General features: G+C 36.6%; 1 protein-coding gene across 4 annotated transcripts in view; it reads left to right on the top strand.

The window, feature by feature from the left end:
• The window catches only part of TPP2 (tripeptidyl peptidase 2), a 56,897-nt gene that overhangs the window by 12,710 nt on the left and 28,231 nt on the right, over positions 1 to 15,956 (top strand). For all 4 annotated transcript variants that reach the window (XM_054203034.1, XM_054203049.1, XM_054203041.1 and 1 more), the window contains exons 7-19: positions 126 to 280; positions 1,236 to 1,312; positions 1,807 to 1,934; positions 3,841 to 3,940; positions 6,076 to 6,224; positions 6,354 to 6,469; positions 8,136 to 8,304; positions 10,215 to 10,372; positions 10,823 to 10,899; positions 11,846 to 11,952; positions 12,412 to 12,566; positions 13,691 to 13,807; positions 15,348 to 15,448. In XM_054203034.1, the coding sequence (XP_054059009.1) occupies positions 126 to 280; positions 1,236 to 1,312; positions 1,807 to 1,934; positions 3,841 to 3,940; positions 6,076 to 6,224; positions 6,354 to 6,469; positions 8,136 to 8,304; positions 10,215 to 10,372; positions 10,823 to 10,899; positions 11,846 to 11,952; positions 12,412 to 12,566; positions 13,691 to 13,807; positions 15,348 to 15,448 (1,609 nt within the window). The remainder of the gene's footprint in view (positions 1 to 125; positions 281 to 1,235; positions 1,313 to 1,806; positions 1,935 to 3,840; positions 3,941 to 6,075; positions 6,225 to 6,353; positions 6,470 to 8,135; positions 8,305 to 10,214; positions 10,373 to 10,822; positions 10,900 to 11,845; positions 11,953 to 12,411; positions 12,567 to 13,690; positions 13,808 to 15,347; positions 15,449 to 15,956) is intronic.

Genomic DNA, 15,956 nt, shown 5'->3' on the forward strand with positions numbered 1-15,956 from the left:
CTGGCTGCTGATTGGATTTATATACTTATAGCTAAATAACTGAAAATTAATTGAGCTGTAGTGTATTAAATCGGTATAAATGAAGTTCACTAAACATACAGTGATACAACTTTTCATTTGCTCAGGAGCACATGGAACACACGTGGCTAGTATTGCAGCTGGATACTTTCCAGAAGAACCGGAACGAAATGGCGTGGCTCCTGGAGCTCAGATTCTTGCAATCAAGATTGGCGATACGAGACTAAGTACAATGGAAACTGGCACTGGTCTAATAAGAGCTGTGGGTATTTCACTGAAGAAATTATTAATCTCAGCAGTGTGACTTAATTATAGAATGTTGTGGAACACTTTCTGCTCTGCTTGCTTATAGGCCATGTTTTTATGGTTCTAGAATATTTCCAAGAAAAAAAAAAACAACCACCAAATACCCCCCAAAAAATACAAAACAAAGAAAGATAACCCAACCAAAAAACCACACAAACCCAACCAGAATATATTTTAAAACATATCTTAAGACTAGTATTTTATTACAAAACAAGACTTAAAGTTCCTTATTCTGTGTTGTGAGTGTATTTTTTTTATAGTTACATAGATAACTGCAGAATACTTAAATAAATCTAGAATAAAGACCAATACCTACCCATGTGTCTGAGTTTGTTTTAACTCTGTTTCTTAAGGGCGAGGAAAAATATCATTCCTTTTTAACAATGAAAGGCCCAAGAACTTTTCCTTATAGTGAGTTGATGGGGGAAAAATTTTACACAAGCAAATGAACTGAAAATAGGAAATTATATTTGTCGTCCATAGAATATCTTGCTATTGCAACATGAAGGTGTACAAAGATGTTTTTGTGACTTTTTGGAATTTAAGCAAACTGCACAGGAAAGGAGAATTTGATGTTATTGAGGACAAACATTTGAGACAATACTAACGATGTCTTCAGTTTTCTCTTAGGTTAATGTCTTACTTCATAGTTTGAAACATGGCAAAAATAAGTCCTCAGGGAATGGGTTTTTTTATTCTGTTTGTTCACTGGGAAAATACCACTTAAAAAATTGAATAACAATTAAATAATTGAAGTAAATTAAATTATTTTCTTGTATAAAGTAAAAAAAAAATGTATATTTTTTCATTAGATCTGTAGCATATCAGTTTAAGGAGATGTTTTTTGCCATTCCTTAAGTGACTTATTCTATGACCAGTATGTATTTTGGTTTTTATTTTTACTTTATCAGATGATAGAAGCAATAAAATACAAATGCGATCTTGTCAACTATAGCTATGGAGAGGCAACACATTGGCCAAATTCTGGGTGAGTACTACTGTGGTTATTATATAGAGTATTTTAATATTACAGAAGTGGAATTGTGTCTGTTGAGCTTTGTGTAAATGAACTATCATTAAGAATGAATTGTCCAGGCCTACTATACATTAAATTGTTGCAGTTTACATTTTTAACTCTCTTCGAAAGTTAAGTAAACCTATCAAAAGTACTATTGATTTATAATACAAAGAATATTTTAGAATAAAGAATTTTTGTAGTTGGAACACAACCTAATCTGTGGGATTTTTTTTGAAGACCTAATATGGCTACACAACTTTTACTCCTTTTTAAAACCAGGAGATATTTTCTGCGGTCAGCTTCTGTAGTGGAACCGCCTCTGCTAAGTGTGGGAAGCAGGCTGCATAATATTCCTTGATCTATGACTGGTCACAGAGATTTTTACTAGAGTAGGAGCTTTGGCCTGTGGGAAGAAAGCAATATTGTTGATTAAATGACTTTTTTTTTTTTTTCTCTCACATCAGGAGAATTTGTGAAGTAATTAATGAAGCAGTGTGGAAACACAACATAATCTATGTTTCAAGTGCAGGAAATAATGGCCCTTGCCTTTCTACAGTAGGATGTCCTGGTGGAACTACATCTAGTGTAATAGGTAAATAATTTGTTTCAAAAAACAAACAAACAAAAATTTGACCTTATTCAGCTTCTGTTTTTTCAAGCTTTGTTTTTGTGTTACATGTTTGAGATCACTGGTTGGTTGCTGAACTAAATCTAAAAAAATATCAAAGACTCCTGTGCTACAAGATTAATTCTGAGGGAGGCACTTGCTGTATGCTTAGGTATAAAAATTTAGATTGTTATCTTCTTACAATTCAAGACCTTACTGATGTAGAAAATGGAGGTAGGAGGCAGATGGTCTTGATTTGATGTGGCTTTTTATAAAATTTGCAGAAGAAGTCTTTGTGGTTTGACCTATTTGAAGATTCCAAAATGACTTTTTTAACTGTAATTGTCTGAGCAGACCACTTCACTCAGACCATTAGCTGCTGGTAAATGCAACTTGTAAAAAATACAGGCAAGTTGGATTCTAATTCTAATCTTCTAGAAAGTTTTGTAATGCCTTCTGAATTGTCAGAACTACAGTTTGAGATCATCTGTCTTCATCAGATACTCTAATTTCTATTTGTAGTGAAATGAAGCTTTTAAATTTGAATATAAAATAATCCCCTGGTGTACCCTAGACAAGTGCTTCTTGGGGAAGAATTCTTTCAGCTGCAGTGCCACTTCTGTGCAGGTCTATTACTGGCATAAGAATTGGTTTTTGTGGTGGGCTAGAGTATGTTTTTGATATTTCAGTGAAAGATTAACCCCGAATGCTAGACATTTTGCTAACTTCCCTAGTCTTAATTTTTGTGTAAATCCTCTGATGCTGCATTACTGCATTACACAAGATGCTTGTTAAATCTCACAATTTTCATGCAAGGAGATTAGCATGTAGACTTGAAAGTTGGAGAGACAGCATTTCAGGACAGCTAGTAGAATTAATGCTCTTTACTTTCTAAAAGTTAATGTGCAATTACTACACTACTGAGACTGGGGGCTGAAACTAACAAGCTCTTTTCAGGTCTGCATCAGCTTTGCTCTTACGGTGCATCTACTCAGTCAATTCAGCTTACTTCTTGTCTCGCTCTGGAGACTGGGTGATCATTCACGCTGCATGCAAAGTAGCTTGCTCCTTGTCCTCCATATGGAGTGAACCAGACAGGGTGGTGGTGGTGTTTTTTTTCCTTTTTTTTGAGGGTAAAACAAAATACAGTTGACAGGTTGGCTTACTTCACACAGGCATTACGTACATGGACCTTGCCAAATTTATTTTGTCAGCATGGTTATGGTAGTTTTCTACCATCCCGATAGCGGTTGTGCCATAAAGAAAATGAGCTTACACTTTAGAATAGATATATGGGATGGATGCAATGTGCATTCTTGCATTGTGTTCTAAAAATACAACTTTATCAGGCTTTGACATAGTAATGTACACGCTCTGGGCACTTTGATATACAGGAAAGTAATAACTGTCTCATTACTGTGTTTGAACTGTGTGGATGTGGCCATCTGCTCCAGGTGGTGTGGCTGTGAGCCATGTGAACATGAACGAATTCACATACATTGCTTTGAGGTATGGTTGGTGTAGTTTGTAACAATCTAAACACAGCCAAAGGGGTGCGGGAGAGAGTGGAGACATGTAAAAGTGATCTGTTGTGAAAGAAATGTAGAAGGTGAACACATTCCATTCCAGTTGAATAAAAATGAAACTTTGAAGTTTACATAATGTTTTCATATTATACAGTATGACCATTAGCATTGTTACTGCATAGCATGCTGCTTTACACTTCCTTGTAAAACTATCCGGATTTAATGAGGTGGAAAATGTATGTTTCCATTTTTAAATGTCAAGGAAAAAATTTTCTCATAATGAATTTAAAACACAGAAATACTTTATTTTTGCTTTTAATAAAAATTAATTGTACATCTACAATGCTTGAATGTTTTTTTTACAGGTGTTGGTGCCTATGTATCACCTGACATGATGGTTGCTGAATACTCTTTAAGAGAAAAACTGCCAGCAAATCAATATACTTGGTCATCCAGAGGGCCTAGGTAGGTTATCCTAAAAGAACAAATTCATTATTTTGGGGTTCAGATTTTATAATTCAAACTCTAAGACTGCATCATTAATACCAGAATAAAAGTGTTTCTTTCCCATGGGAAGAGGGTAGGTAGCCTGCTGTTCTTGGGAGGCCTTCGTATGTCGGGCTCTAGAATTCCTGGGGGAGGGGGAAGACCACTGAACTGCCTCAGCACAATCTGTATATTTCAGGAAAGTGTATTCGGTGAACGCAAACCTATTCAGAGAAAATAAAAGTTGTGGAAAAGTTGTTTGGAAATTTGTTCTATTTCTGAAATTTATTTTTTCCATAGCATTTATTTCATTAAGTTAGTGTAGTGAAGTTAACTGTTCTGTTAGTGCTGAAATACTGTTACTACATACTACACCACTGTTACTGCAGTGGTGTTGCTTCTGGCTTCAGTGATGTTGCTGTGATGGCACAGCTTACTCAGGAGTTTTGCTTGAGTCCAGTAGAGGTTTGAGCAGGCAGAAAAAAATGCCATTCTACTGCATGTGTATAGAAAGTTATCTCAAAAGTCTATAAAAGAAAATTTAGGGATAACGAAAACTTCAATTTTTATTTCATATCTCAGAAGCATTTGATAGTAATGTGGTAGCCAAAAGAGGAAAACAAAAAAAAGCAATTGTGTCTCTTCCTGAGTTCTTGCCTGTGTTTAGACTTCAAAATTGTGAGTTTTGGAGTTACTATATAGTGTCTCTTGTAGTTTAGCCTACAATAGTATTGGGTGAAGGAAAAAGTAAAAAACATAGCTTGAGGTTGGTCCTTGGTTTATTTGCTCATTACGCAGCAAATGCTTCCCTGTTAGCATTGGTCTTTAAAGTTAGCCGTCATGCTGTATTGTATATTTACAGGCAAGTATATTGTTCCAAGAACCTTATTATGTAGAGTTGTCATGTTTCATGAAGGGAAAAGAGAAATGTGGTCTCTACCTTCAGCTGGCAAAAGGAGAAAGATCCATAATTAATATTGGTATGCATACGCACGCACACATGTATATGTAAAAACTGCATTTTGTGTGCTTTGTCACTTTGCATTGTAAAACAGTCAGAATGAGCATATGTCAGCTGAAAGCCCAAGTGCGGCCAAAGGAGGATTCCCCTTTTGTAGGGGTGCAACACGCAGGTGACTGGAGAGTTTCTAGGGCTTTGCTGGAGCAGGCTTGGGGTGGCGGATCAGTCTGTCCAAGTAAGCATAGAGGTTTTCAGGCAGATACACTGTGCACTGCTTGGCTATCATAAAATATATACAAACATTACATTATAGTATCATACTGAGAGTACTCTGATTTGAGACAGATTTTAGACATATGAAGCTGTTAGTGTGGGATGTAAATACCCTAAAATACCCTGCTTCTCCACAGAAATTAATAGCTCAGGCCCACTGTTGTCCTTATTCAAGTGGTGCAATTTTTATCTATCCAGAGCAAGGAAGATGGAGTGTATCTGGCTCATACAGTTGAAAACTAGATGCTGCTTTAACTGTGCCATAGGTATCTGCTACGTTCTTAAATATGCTAGGGCAAGAAAGAAAGGTGGCTTAGGCCCAGGTAATCCTAATCCACCTCTTGACGTTCCTTTTTTTGTCTTTTCCCCTTGCTCTCCTTGTCTCAGTTTCTGTATTGTAACTTGGAATTTGACCTGGTAATGAAGTGTCAACATGCAAAATTAGAGATCTGGATTTTGGATCTTTTCTAGTCTTCCTTTCCCTTTTACTATTTTTCATTGAAAATAATGACTGTTAAATAGGCTATGTAGAATACTAATTTATTTATTGAAGTGTTTAATAGGTTTATTTGCGTTCATTTTCTAATTCAAATCCCAAAGATGTTCTTCTGACTAAACTGAAACCTGATGAAGACTATCGAAGGAGTGGAAGTTTAGGAAACTTTCACTGTAAATCAGGCATAGCTGATGATTAACGTGACATTTTAAATTGCTACTTAGTGGCATGCCTTTTCTTGGGCTAATGGATTTAGTGAAGTAATATACTTGTGAATGTTCCCTAAAGCTAAATTTTTTTTTTCTCTAAATGCACGGATAACTTAAAGATAAAGTGTGCAGGAAAAAAAAAGTTTGTTTTTCAACCATTCTGTTTTAACACTAGCACTGATGGAGCCCTTGGAGTAAGTATCAGTGCCCCAGGAGGTGCTATTGCTTCTGTTCCAAACTGGACTCTGCGAGGAACACAACTCATGAATGGCACATCCATGTCTTCTCCCAATGCATGTGGAGGCATTGCATTAGTATTGTCAGGTAATGTGCTACAATGTTAAATACAGATGCATAGTCTAAAAGAGAATAGATACTTTTTCTTCTAAAAAAAAATGCTGTAACTTTCTAGTTTTTTGTTGTATCCAATAATACCCTTATTTTTAATTTCAGGACTCAAAGCTAATGATATTCATTACACTGTTCATTCTGTCAGAAGAGCTTTAGAAAATACTGCAGTGAAAGCTGAAAACATAGAAGTATTTGCACAAGGACATGGTATTATTCAGGTAATTGCTAGCAAAAACCCCAACGTAATATAAATAACTGCTAGTGGAAAACTAACCCACAAAAAAAGAGCAGCTTTCTAGATGAGCTCACTCAGTTTGCTCCCATGCTACTTGATTCTCAGATCTGACTGAAGGAGAAGAAGGGAATGTAGTGGGAGGGGGGGAGGAATGAGACGGTTGTGTTAACTAGACGCATTCTTAGACTGATCAAAAAGGTATGTGGACATAAAAGTGGGATGTGGAGTTGGATGCCTAAGTTCTGTTCTAATGTCCAAAAATGTTTTTATGCTATTGTCTCAGAGAGCTTGAACTTGTTCTGTGCAGACAAAAGCTTGAACTGTAAGTTCTGGGCAGTGAAAATACAGAGATACCCACGCTGGTTCACAAAGCAGTACAGCTGCAGTTGTGCAATGACTTTGCTCTGGGCCTGCAGTGAAAAGTCTTGAGTGTTCATTGTCAAGTGTTCATTGTTCTGAGTGTTCATTGTAGGTGACCCTGCTCTGGCAGAGGGATTGGACTAGATGCATCTCCAGAGGTCCCTTCCAACCCCTACTGCTCTGTGATTCTGTATCCTGTGGACTTCTAAGTAGCTTGGAAATCTGTGATGTGATCCTTTGTATGATGAAGGCATAATGACTGACAGTCTCCCTATGCACAAGCTTAAGTTCTTGAAGAGCTGCTGCTGTCTTTTGCCTACAGTCACTCCCGTTCTAGCCAAATAGAGGAACTGAGATTTTGCTCTCATGCTTAGAGATGCTAAATATTAAATGCATAGCCCTAAACTCATGTTCTGGAGATGCCAGAACTTAATAGGTAACATCTGTAACACTGAGTTTGATACAGAAAGCAGCAACGGTGGTAGCCATATCAAATCAAAAACATTGGTGCGTTTCATTTTTTTGTGGCAGTCATATCTTATGATTTAGTAGTCTGTAATTAAAGCATGTGTTAAAACGTGGTTGAAAGTTATTTGGGAGAATGAGACTGTTGTATATCCACTTGTCTCAAAGGAGAGTGCCCTAATCTCTGCTGGTAAAGGTAGCTCACTGTGAAGTAGAAGAGAATGTAAGATTTTTGGAGTCAGTAGAATTGAAAGTGGGATAGAAGGGCGTCTTTTTAAAACAAAAAGGTGAACTTGTCATCTGAGTTTACTGTGACAGCTCATTTACTTAAATCCTTCTCTTATTTCATATCACTGTTTAAAACTTACACGGGCATCCCATATTGCAATGTCATACTGCATTTGAACCGCTCAACTTCTTGTATTGTGTAAAAGGTTTAAATGCTTAATTAGTGTTGCTCCATGTATGAGAGAGGCACCTAAAGTAGGGTAGTAGGTCTGGATCTTTGAAGTCATCTCTGAAAACTTCTGTTATGAATGTTTTGATGTATTTATAGCAAAGGAGATTTGTGGAGGCTTTTTGTTTGGGTTTTAGGTTGTTGGGTTTTTTTAATATTCTTGACTTTGTGCTCTGTGTGGCTGTTGCAGACTGAAAATGTTGCCTCATTTTCTACATGTGAGTATTGTGTAAGGCACAGTCAGTGTGGCTCAGGCAGCACATGAGTTACTTCACTGTTGCTGTGCTTGCCGAGTGCTTCGTATTGAAGAAAATATGCATAAATTACTGTTAAAATTTGTTAATTCAGAATGTTTTCTTTCTAACAGGTTGATAAAGCCTATGACTACCTCATTCAGAATTCATCATTCACAAGTAACATAGGCTTTACGGTTACTGTCGGCAGCAACCGTGGAATCTACCTCAGAGATCCTGCCCAGATAGCTGCACCTTCTGATCATGGGGTTGGCATAGAACCTGTCTTTCCTGAGAATACAGGTAGCAAAGAGCTTTTGTATGTGGGGGAGGGAGGATAGGAATAAAGTGTAATCTTCAAACAAAAAAGCTGTGATAATGAGGATTGATAGGAATCTGTACCGTAAAAGGAGTAAGTGCAATTCTAGATTTCATGGTAAACGAAGGCATGCAGTTAAACAACTTTTCCATTCTAACCTCAAACTCCTAACTGCAGCACTTCCACATTTGTTGCTTTGTGGTTCCTCTCACTGAAAAAAGGGATATCTCTTTGTTCTGAAGAAATTTAAAGTGAAGTTGTGGGGCCAGGGAGGAATACAAAAAAATCATCAAATATCCCTAATGTTTCATGAAATTGTAGAACTTCAGGGTTTTTATTGTAGATAACTCTTGACAAAGAATGATTACTGTTCTAAAGATGAAAAAACTTACCCAGAAATTAGTTTCTCAGTTATTTAAAGACTATAAATTCTAGATTTGGACTTATATCTAAGTTTCTACAACCTGAGAAAAATCTTAGTTTAACAAACCAGACTTATATTCAGTATGTAATAATGGAGAAACATGAATATATCTAAAGGCAAAACAGGAGTTGATACAGGTTTTAGTTACTCACTAACAGGGTAAAAAATAAATTGTGCAACTCAAAATAAGGTTTGACATCTTTTCTCCATAAACCATTTTGCCCTGATTTACTTCTGCTTAACACAAATTGGAACTCACTGAGAAATTGACTTACATTATATGCAATCCTTTCCTAAAACTAGTGATCTCCAAGAAGGCTGTCATGTGACAAAAGGGTGAGTTTAGGGGAAGAATGAGTATGAGTTGGGACAGGTTACTGACTCAGAGTAACCTAGTTATTTGACAGGTTACGTTGCAATTGGTGCTTTTAAAATTTACTGTATGACATGGAGAAATGAAATAATCATACGCTAGACTCTTCTGCAGGAAACAAACAATCTGAAAACACAGACATTTATAATGGATGACTGGCCTGTAGCATGATGTTGTTTCCCTAGTAGCTGTCCATTTGTTATTTCTGTGCTATGTCTGGTGTCTTCAACAAGACTGAGTTTGAGAAACTGTAGGAAGACGTTAAGGGAGGCTGATCTGCTCAGTTTGTCTGTTGAAGCTCTCTTTGAGCTTTTATTGCTTCTTATGTACCTATGAGGGAATTACATCTGATAAGAATGCTCTTTCCTTCATTTACCAAAGATGTAATGAAATGTCTGAAAATTAAGTTAAGGTTAATTAGGACTAGGAAACGTGAAAGTTTTTTTTCAAAGTGTCATTAAACTTTAAAGCAGGAGAAAGCTAGTTTTTAACCACTAACATTTCAATAGGCTTGGATGCTATTCTGGAAGCTGTGCTTTAACCCATAGCTTTTTTTTTACATGGAAGCTAATTTACAAAATTGGCTAAATTGACTGTTTGCAAAATCAGATTAGATTATCATAGTAATTTTTTATAGACTCTACCTCTTGCTTAGGTTGCTCTATAATGTAATTTGATAATTAGCGTAACCTCCACAATCAGTGCAGTTGCTTTTTATTGTATTTCTCTGCATTAGGCAAGACTTTGTATCTAAACGATAAAGTTTATGCCTGCTTCCAGACTATGTTGTGGGTAACTGAAGTGTTGCTTGCCAGCCTACCTTTGACTTTGTCAGGTTTGAGTATTTTTGCCAGGGGGAAATTTCAAAGTTGGGTACAACCCTTATTTTACTGTACTGCTATTCTGTTTTTCTTGAGTTAAAAGAAATAATGTAGAACACTGTCCTTTTTGGAGAATCTGACATCCAGGGGCCATAAGAAATTGGTTCCTGTTACGTTTTATTGATGTGTATGTTTTAATGGCAAATACTGTGTTACAGTAGAATACGAACATATATTTGTGTTATTGAACTGTTTTTTAAATTTGTTTCTTGACAGAAAACACTGAAAGAATATCTCTCCAGCTTCATTTGGCTTTAACTTCAAATGCACCGTGGGTCCAGTGTCCTAGTCATTTAGAGCTTATGAACCAGTGTCGACATATAAATATTCGTGTGGATCCACGTGGCCTGAGAGAAGGACTACATTATACAGAGGTATTGAAATATTGGTGTTCTAAGCAAGATTGTGTGACGTATCCTTTTCTTGTGGTCTCTGTCAACTTTTTATAGAAGTAATTTTATGTATTTTTCTCAAACATAATCCTGGAGAACAAGGATTAAAATATTTTTAATAAAACAACAACAAAAAAGCTGAAATAAAATAATAAGGCTGTTTGGGACAAATTCTGAGTTGAAACTAGGTTAAGCTATCGAATGTCGGTTGGAAGCCTGAAAACTTCTGGGGAAAGACTGAAATAAGTATGAAAACTAATTTTTTTTTTCTCAGTGTATGTTGCTGGTTTATTGTTTCTAGGGTGACAGTGGTCAAATGAAGATTTCTTTTTTTCTTTTTTCAGTGATAACTACAAAGATCAAAAACTAATTTTGTCATCTATAATTTCATTTTGACCAAAGATTTTAAGTGGCTGTATTTTATTTTGTTAGGTGTGTGGATATGATATAGCAATGCCAAATGCAGGCCCTCTGTTCAGAGTTCCAATAACAGTTGTTATACCAACAAGGTAAGTAAACCCAGGCTTTATCTGCATTTTTTAAGTTTAATTTTCTGTACCTACTTTCCTTGAAGCCAGTTATTTCACCACCTTCTTTCTCTGTGAGTTCTTGAGCTTACTACTAACATTGAAAAGGGAGCAGAGATCTGAAAAGGTTCTCGCAGCAGACTTATACAGCAGTGGCTTTTTTGTAGTTTGGGTTCTGTCAGCGAGAAGGCCATGTGTTCTGCTGGGGTTAGCCACAATGGCAGCAGCTTCCTAGTCCATCAGAATACAGATGACTTCTGGCTTGTTGACCAAAGTATCAATTAATATACTCGTTGACTCAGGTTAACTGGAGTTTGTTTTTTCATTTCTAACTGGTGGACTAGAGTACAGAAAAGGCAGGGGACGTTATTTGGCAGGTGAACATTGGGATAAGCTTTCATGATTATTTCAGTACAGTGAATTTAGAAAGTCAGTGTTGGGCCCATCATTGGTTTAAACATATGACTTCAGTGATGTTTATAAGGAAGGAGAGTATCTTATTAAACATATTCAGTAGAAAATCTGGCCCGGGGGTAGCGGGGGGAAGTAACTTTTCTCTTAACTCCCTCATAGAAATATTACTTTTTACATACCTTAGCTCACTTTAGTGGAAAGTTACTCAGCCAGGAAAAGCAGATCCACTGAAAACTGGGATTCTTTTATACTTAAGTTTAAGCACAGTAACTTCGGGGAGGCAGGGAGGCTGTCTACATAATGTGGTGGAGCTGATGTTTTAAATCTTTTAAATACACTGTGCTATCAGATTCTGTACTAGTACAGACTGAAATAATTGATGCTGAGGACTAAATATCCTCATTGTACGTGTGTTTTGAGCATATGTTTGCATTTAAAAACACTTTTAACAAAAAAAAAAAAGGGGCTTCGCGTCTTGTTTGATTACTGTTTGTGTTTTCTTTTTGACATACAGGGTAGATGAATCATCAAGCTATGACCTGACATATACAGATGTTCATTTTAAACCTGGTCAAATCCGAAGGCACTTCATTGATGTTCCACTGGGAGCTACGTGGGCTGGTAGGGAAAATGACCACGTTTAACTAAATTAAAAAATCTCATCTGTCAGACTTGACAAAGTTGTTTTAAATTATTTTGAGTTCTGCCTGAATAAGAACTGAAGGATCTGACCCACGAATACGTAAAATATTTATTTGATTTTAAGCTCTTAGAGGAGTGATTTTTGAGTTATCTTATGGTTTCTGGCATAGTACAATCCTGATTCTCAGTCTTCTAGAAACAAGCAAATACAATCTGAAGTGATTGCCCATAACTGGAGGAATACTTCATGCTTATGGAAAAGTATTACTGTCTGAGGCTTTCTTAGTTTTTAAGGTATATGGATGCAGTGTTGAAAGATGTCTTAACTGAAGAAAATCTGATTTTCATAGTGGGCAAGTAGCTCGTAATTCTGCAAGAAGGAAAAAAAATTGGTTTTCTGTTCTCGAAACTAAACTTAATTTTTTTTCTTTAATCTAGAAGTGACAGTATGTTCATGTTCAGCTGATGTGACTGCCAAGTTTGTACTTCATGCTGTTCAGCTGGTGAAACAAAAAGCTTACAGAAGTCATGAGTTCTACAAATTTTCATCCTTACCAGAAAAAGGATCAGTGACTGAAGCATTTCCTGTCTTAGTAAGTTACCTTAGGGTGGTGTGGGGGAAGGGAGGAAAAAATAATATATCAGTGCAGTACAGTATAACTCATTCTGCTTTTTTTTTTTTATTCCAAAGCAGAACCCCAAATGCAAGAAATCATATGTTTGTTACAGTAGTGAATGTGTCTGGGTTTGAGTTTTGAAAAGATCTCTTAATAGCTCAATAGTGTTTCTCAATTATGTGGGAATGTCCTTGTAATATGTATTAATCTCTTCAATTTCTTGGCAGTGGTTTATACAAACCAGTTTGTTTCCCTTTCAAATAGGGGTTATGACTTGTTGGCTAGATGTAGTTCAGCATATTTTGCCTTTAGTGCTTTATGAGGTAATCTGGGGGCATCTACTTGACGTTGAAGCCAGGTGATAACGGTCTTACATTCATACAGCTTAGATACAGCAGGCTTAACTTGAATAATGCTAGCTCAAGGGTCCAAAATGGAGCCAGGGAATGCGCTAACGGTTCAAAGGGTGTGGATGGTAGAGCCCACTTCTCAAGTTTGCTTAATTTAGGTGTATAGCTCTAAAACCTAAGGATGGTTATGATTTCTGTGCTATTCTGTCCCTTACCCTCTGGAAATGCCAGTAGTCCCAGTGACACATTGTGAATTTTATCGTGTTAGTTAAAAACCCAAAACCAAACAACAGAAAACCCAACCAAGCAACAAGGAAAATCCCAAACCTCCCAAGCTTCATGTCATCTTATTTAGGCAGAGAATGGGATCTCTTTATCCAATTCACATTTTCTAGGGCACACATAGTAAACTCATCTATGAACTAACCTGTCTGCATAGTTTGAAGGTTAGGAAAGGAAGACGTAACATTTAAAAGCTGTACCTTTCTCTGTAGGGTATGCCCCTGGCGCTCTTTGTTTTGATGTGGTCATCGGTCATCCTATTTTGTTGGAGCTGTCTTGTGTTTTCTGGACCAAGTGTAATGTCTTACTTGGTACTGTACAAACCTATACAACTGGAGTAAACTGGACATAAAACCGTGTCGTTTTTTGAGCAATGCTCCAATTTTTTTGGCTTGGGATGAAGGAGGCTGGGGTGAACAGAAGGGGAAGATGGGAGCTTGACTCTAACTTTGTGCTTTTATTCCCCAGGCTGGAAAAACTATTGAATTTTGTGTTGCTCGATGGTGGGCAAGCCTTAGTGATGTTAGCATTAATTACACAATTTCCTTCCATGGCGTACTTTGTGCTACTCCTCAACTAAACATGGTAAGTTTTCCAGAGTGTTTATTTTGAATTATTCTGAAGTCTTGTGGTATCTCAGAATAAAAAAAAAAAAAGCTTTTCCTCATTCTTGCTTGCATTTTAGAAAGACTAAAAGTATCTTTATATGTGAGATGTTCACATTTTTTTCTTTAGACTAGGTAAATAGGATTTCGGTCCCACAGAAATGTCCACTACAGTTCTTGATGATTTTTTTCTGTGCCTTTTCCTTATAAATCAGTAGGGGAAAAAAATAGAAAGGGAAAAAAAAAACCAACAAAAAACCCAAACCCAACACCAATATTAGGACATACTAAAAGACTGAAGTTGTAACTATACTTACGTTAGCAAGTAAGTGTTTGTGTGAGTAAAATTTGCTGGGACCACAGTTCTTAAACTTGAGTATCTAGACTACCGTTGCTAAAAGACCATACTCCGAATACTGTTTTCAGAATAAAATGTAATTAAAATTTTTCTGCTCAGTGTTTTATTGAGGTGTGCCAGTTGGCTTGAGATTCATCATTTAGGGCAGTTGAGGGCACAGTGGATCAGCGGTGTCATGATTTCTGAGACTCTGATACTAAAGGATTGAAAAAGTTGCTAAAAACCTTAGTATCCATAATATTTACAATACTTTGTCTTACTCCTGTGTTCTTTGCTGTCCTGTGCAACTTGGCTTGGATTGGCTTGACTTTGCCTTCCTCAGGAGAGGGCTCTTTTTGAGAGCTGAGATGGCAATACCTACATGAAGCAGCACCATGCTAATTTATCCTGGCGCCTCCTTTTTGTTTTTAGCTAAGGGTCAGAACAAATTATAGCTGTCCTATGGGTTAATTTGGTTCTTTTCAGGCTCTAAGAGCTGAATAAAATGGGGAAATAGAGTGGGTGCATTGTGCTAAGGTACCAGGTCTTGAACCAGTACAGCAGGAAAAGAAAAAGGTGGTGGTGGTGTGCACAGCAGCTCCCCCCACCCCAGCAAGATTACATTAACTGAATAATGGAGAGTTAAAAATCATAGAATCATAGAATTGTCTAGGTTGGAAGGGGCCTTTAAGATCATCAAGTCCAATGATCAACGTAATGCTAACCTGTGTATGTAGTATTTTTCTTTTTTACAAAGTTAAACTATTCTGTAATAATGATCCTAAGCAGAAGCACCATAAAATGCTTGTTTTAAGATTCTAGATGACTGATACTTGTATTTATTGAATTACATATTCAAAGGAAATAGTCACAAATACACAAATAAAACCCAGCCCTGCCTGAAGTGTGACTTGGACAGTTCTATAGGAAGTACTTTAATTATTAAGGGGGGAAAAAAATATAAATAAGACTGTAGCTGCAATTGCTAAAGTTTTGCAAGTCCTGGTATACCTGCTGTTTTAAAATAGGGTTAAGCTTGTCACATTTTCGAACTCATGTGGTATTACTACTTACAGTGTAGACAAATACAGCTTGCATTGTATTTTTGATGGGAATATCAGGTGGTCCACATCTGGTGTTATAAGTGCACAGAAGTGTAACTGTTAATATACTCTTTCTTTAGCATGCTTCAGAAGGCATCGTGCGATTTGATGTTCAATCCCTGTTGAAGTATGAAGATATTGCTCCATGCATAAATCTGAAAAGCTGGGTTCAAACGCTCAGGTAGAGTTTCTGGGGAACTGTATTGGGAAAGCAGGAAAACTATTTGTATGTAGTTAAAGCAGTAACAATTTAACAGTGAAATTTAGGTTAACAATATTCTTGTCAAATTTTAAGTGGGTTTGGGAGCATCAATTAATACAATTTCTCATCATTCTCTATTTTAGTTCCTTTTAACTTTGAAAAAATTTGAGAATTATGGTGACTTTTTCCATACAAATTATTTTCCTTAAGCTAACTAAAAAAAAAAATAAATTACAAAAATATTCCATTGCATCCAAAGGAGACACCTAGAGGTAAAAGGCACTTTACAGAAACAAATTGTAGAGTTAATTGATGCTTCTGTTTGTTGTTTTGGGTTTTGGTTTGTTTTTTTTTTTTAAGCAACTGCTTCAGATCCTGCCTGATTTTGGCCTGGGAAGACTGTCTTCTCTCTCTTGCTTGGCTGGAATTGGTTTTGTACTATCTGGTGCAGAAAGTTGTGTTTGTCTTGTTGTCAGTTTGACACATG

This window comes from Rissa tridactyla, chromosome 1 (genome assembly GCF_028500815.1).
Source record: "Rissa tridactyla isolate bRisTri1 chromosome 1, bRisTri1.patW.cur.20221130, whole genome shotgun sequence".
NCBI lineage: Eukaryota > Metazoa > Chordata > Aves > Charadriiformes > Laridae > Rissa > Rissa tridactyla.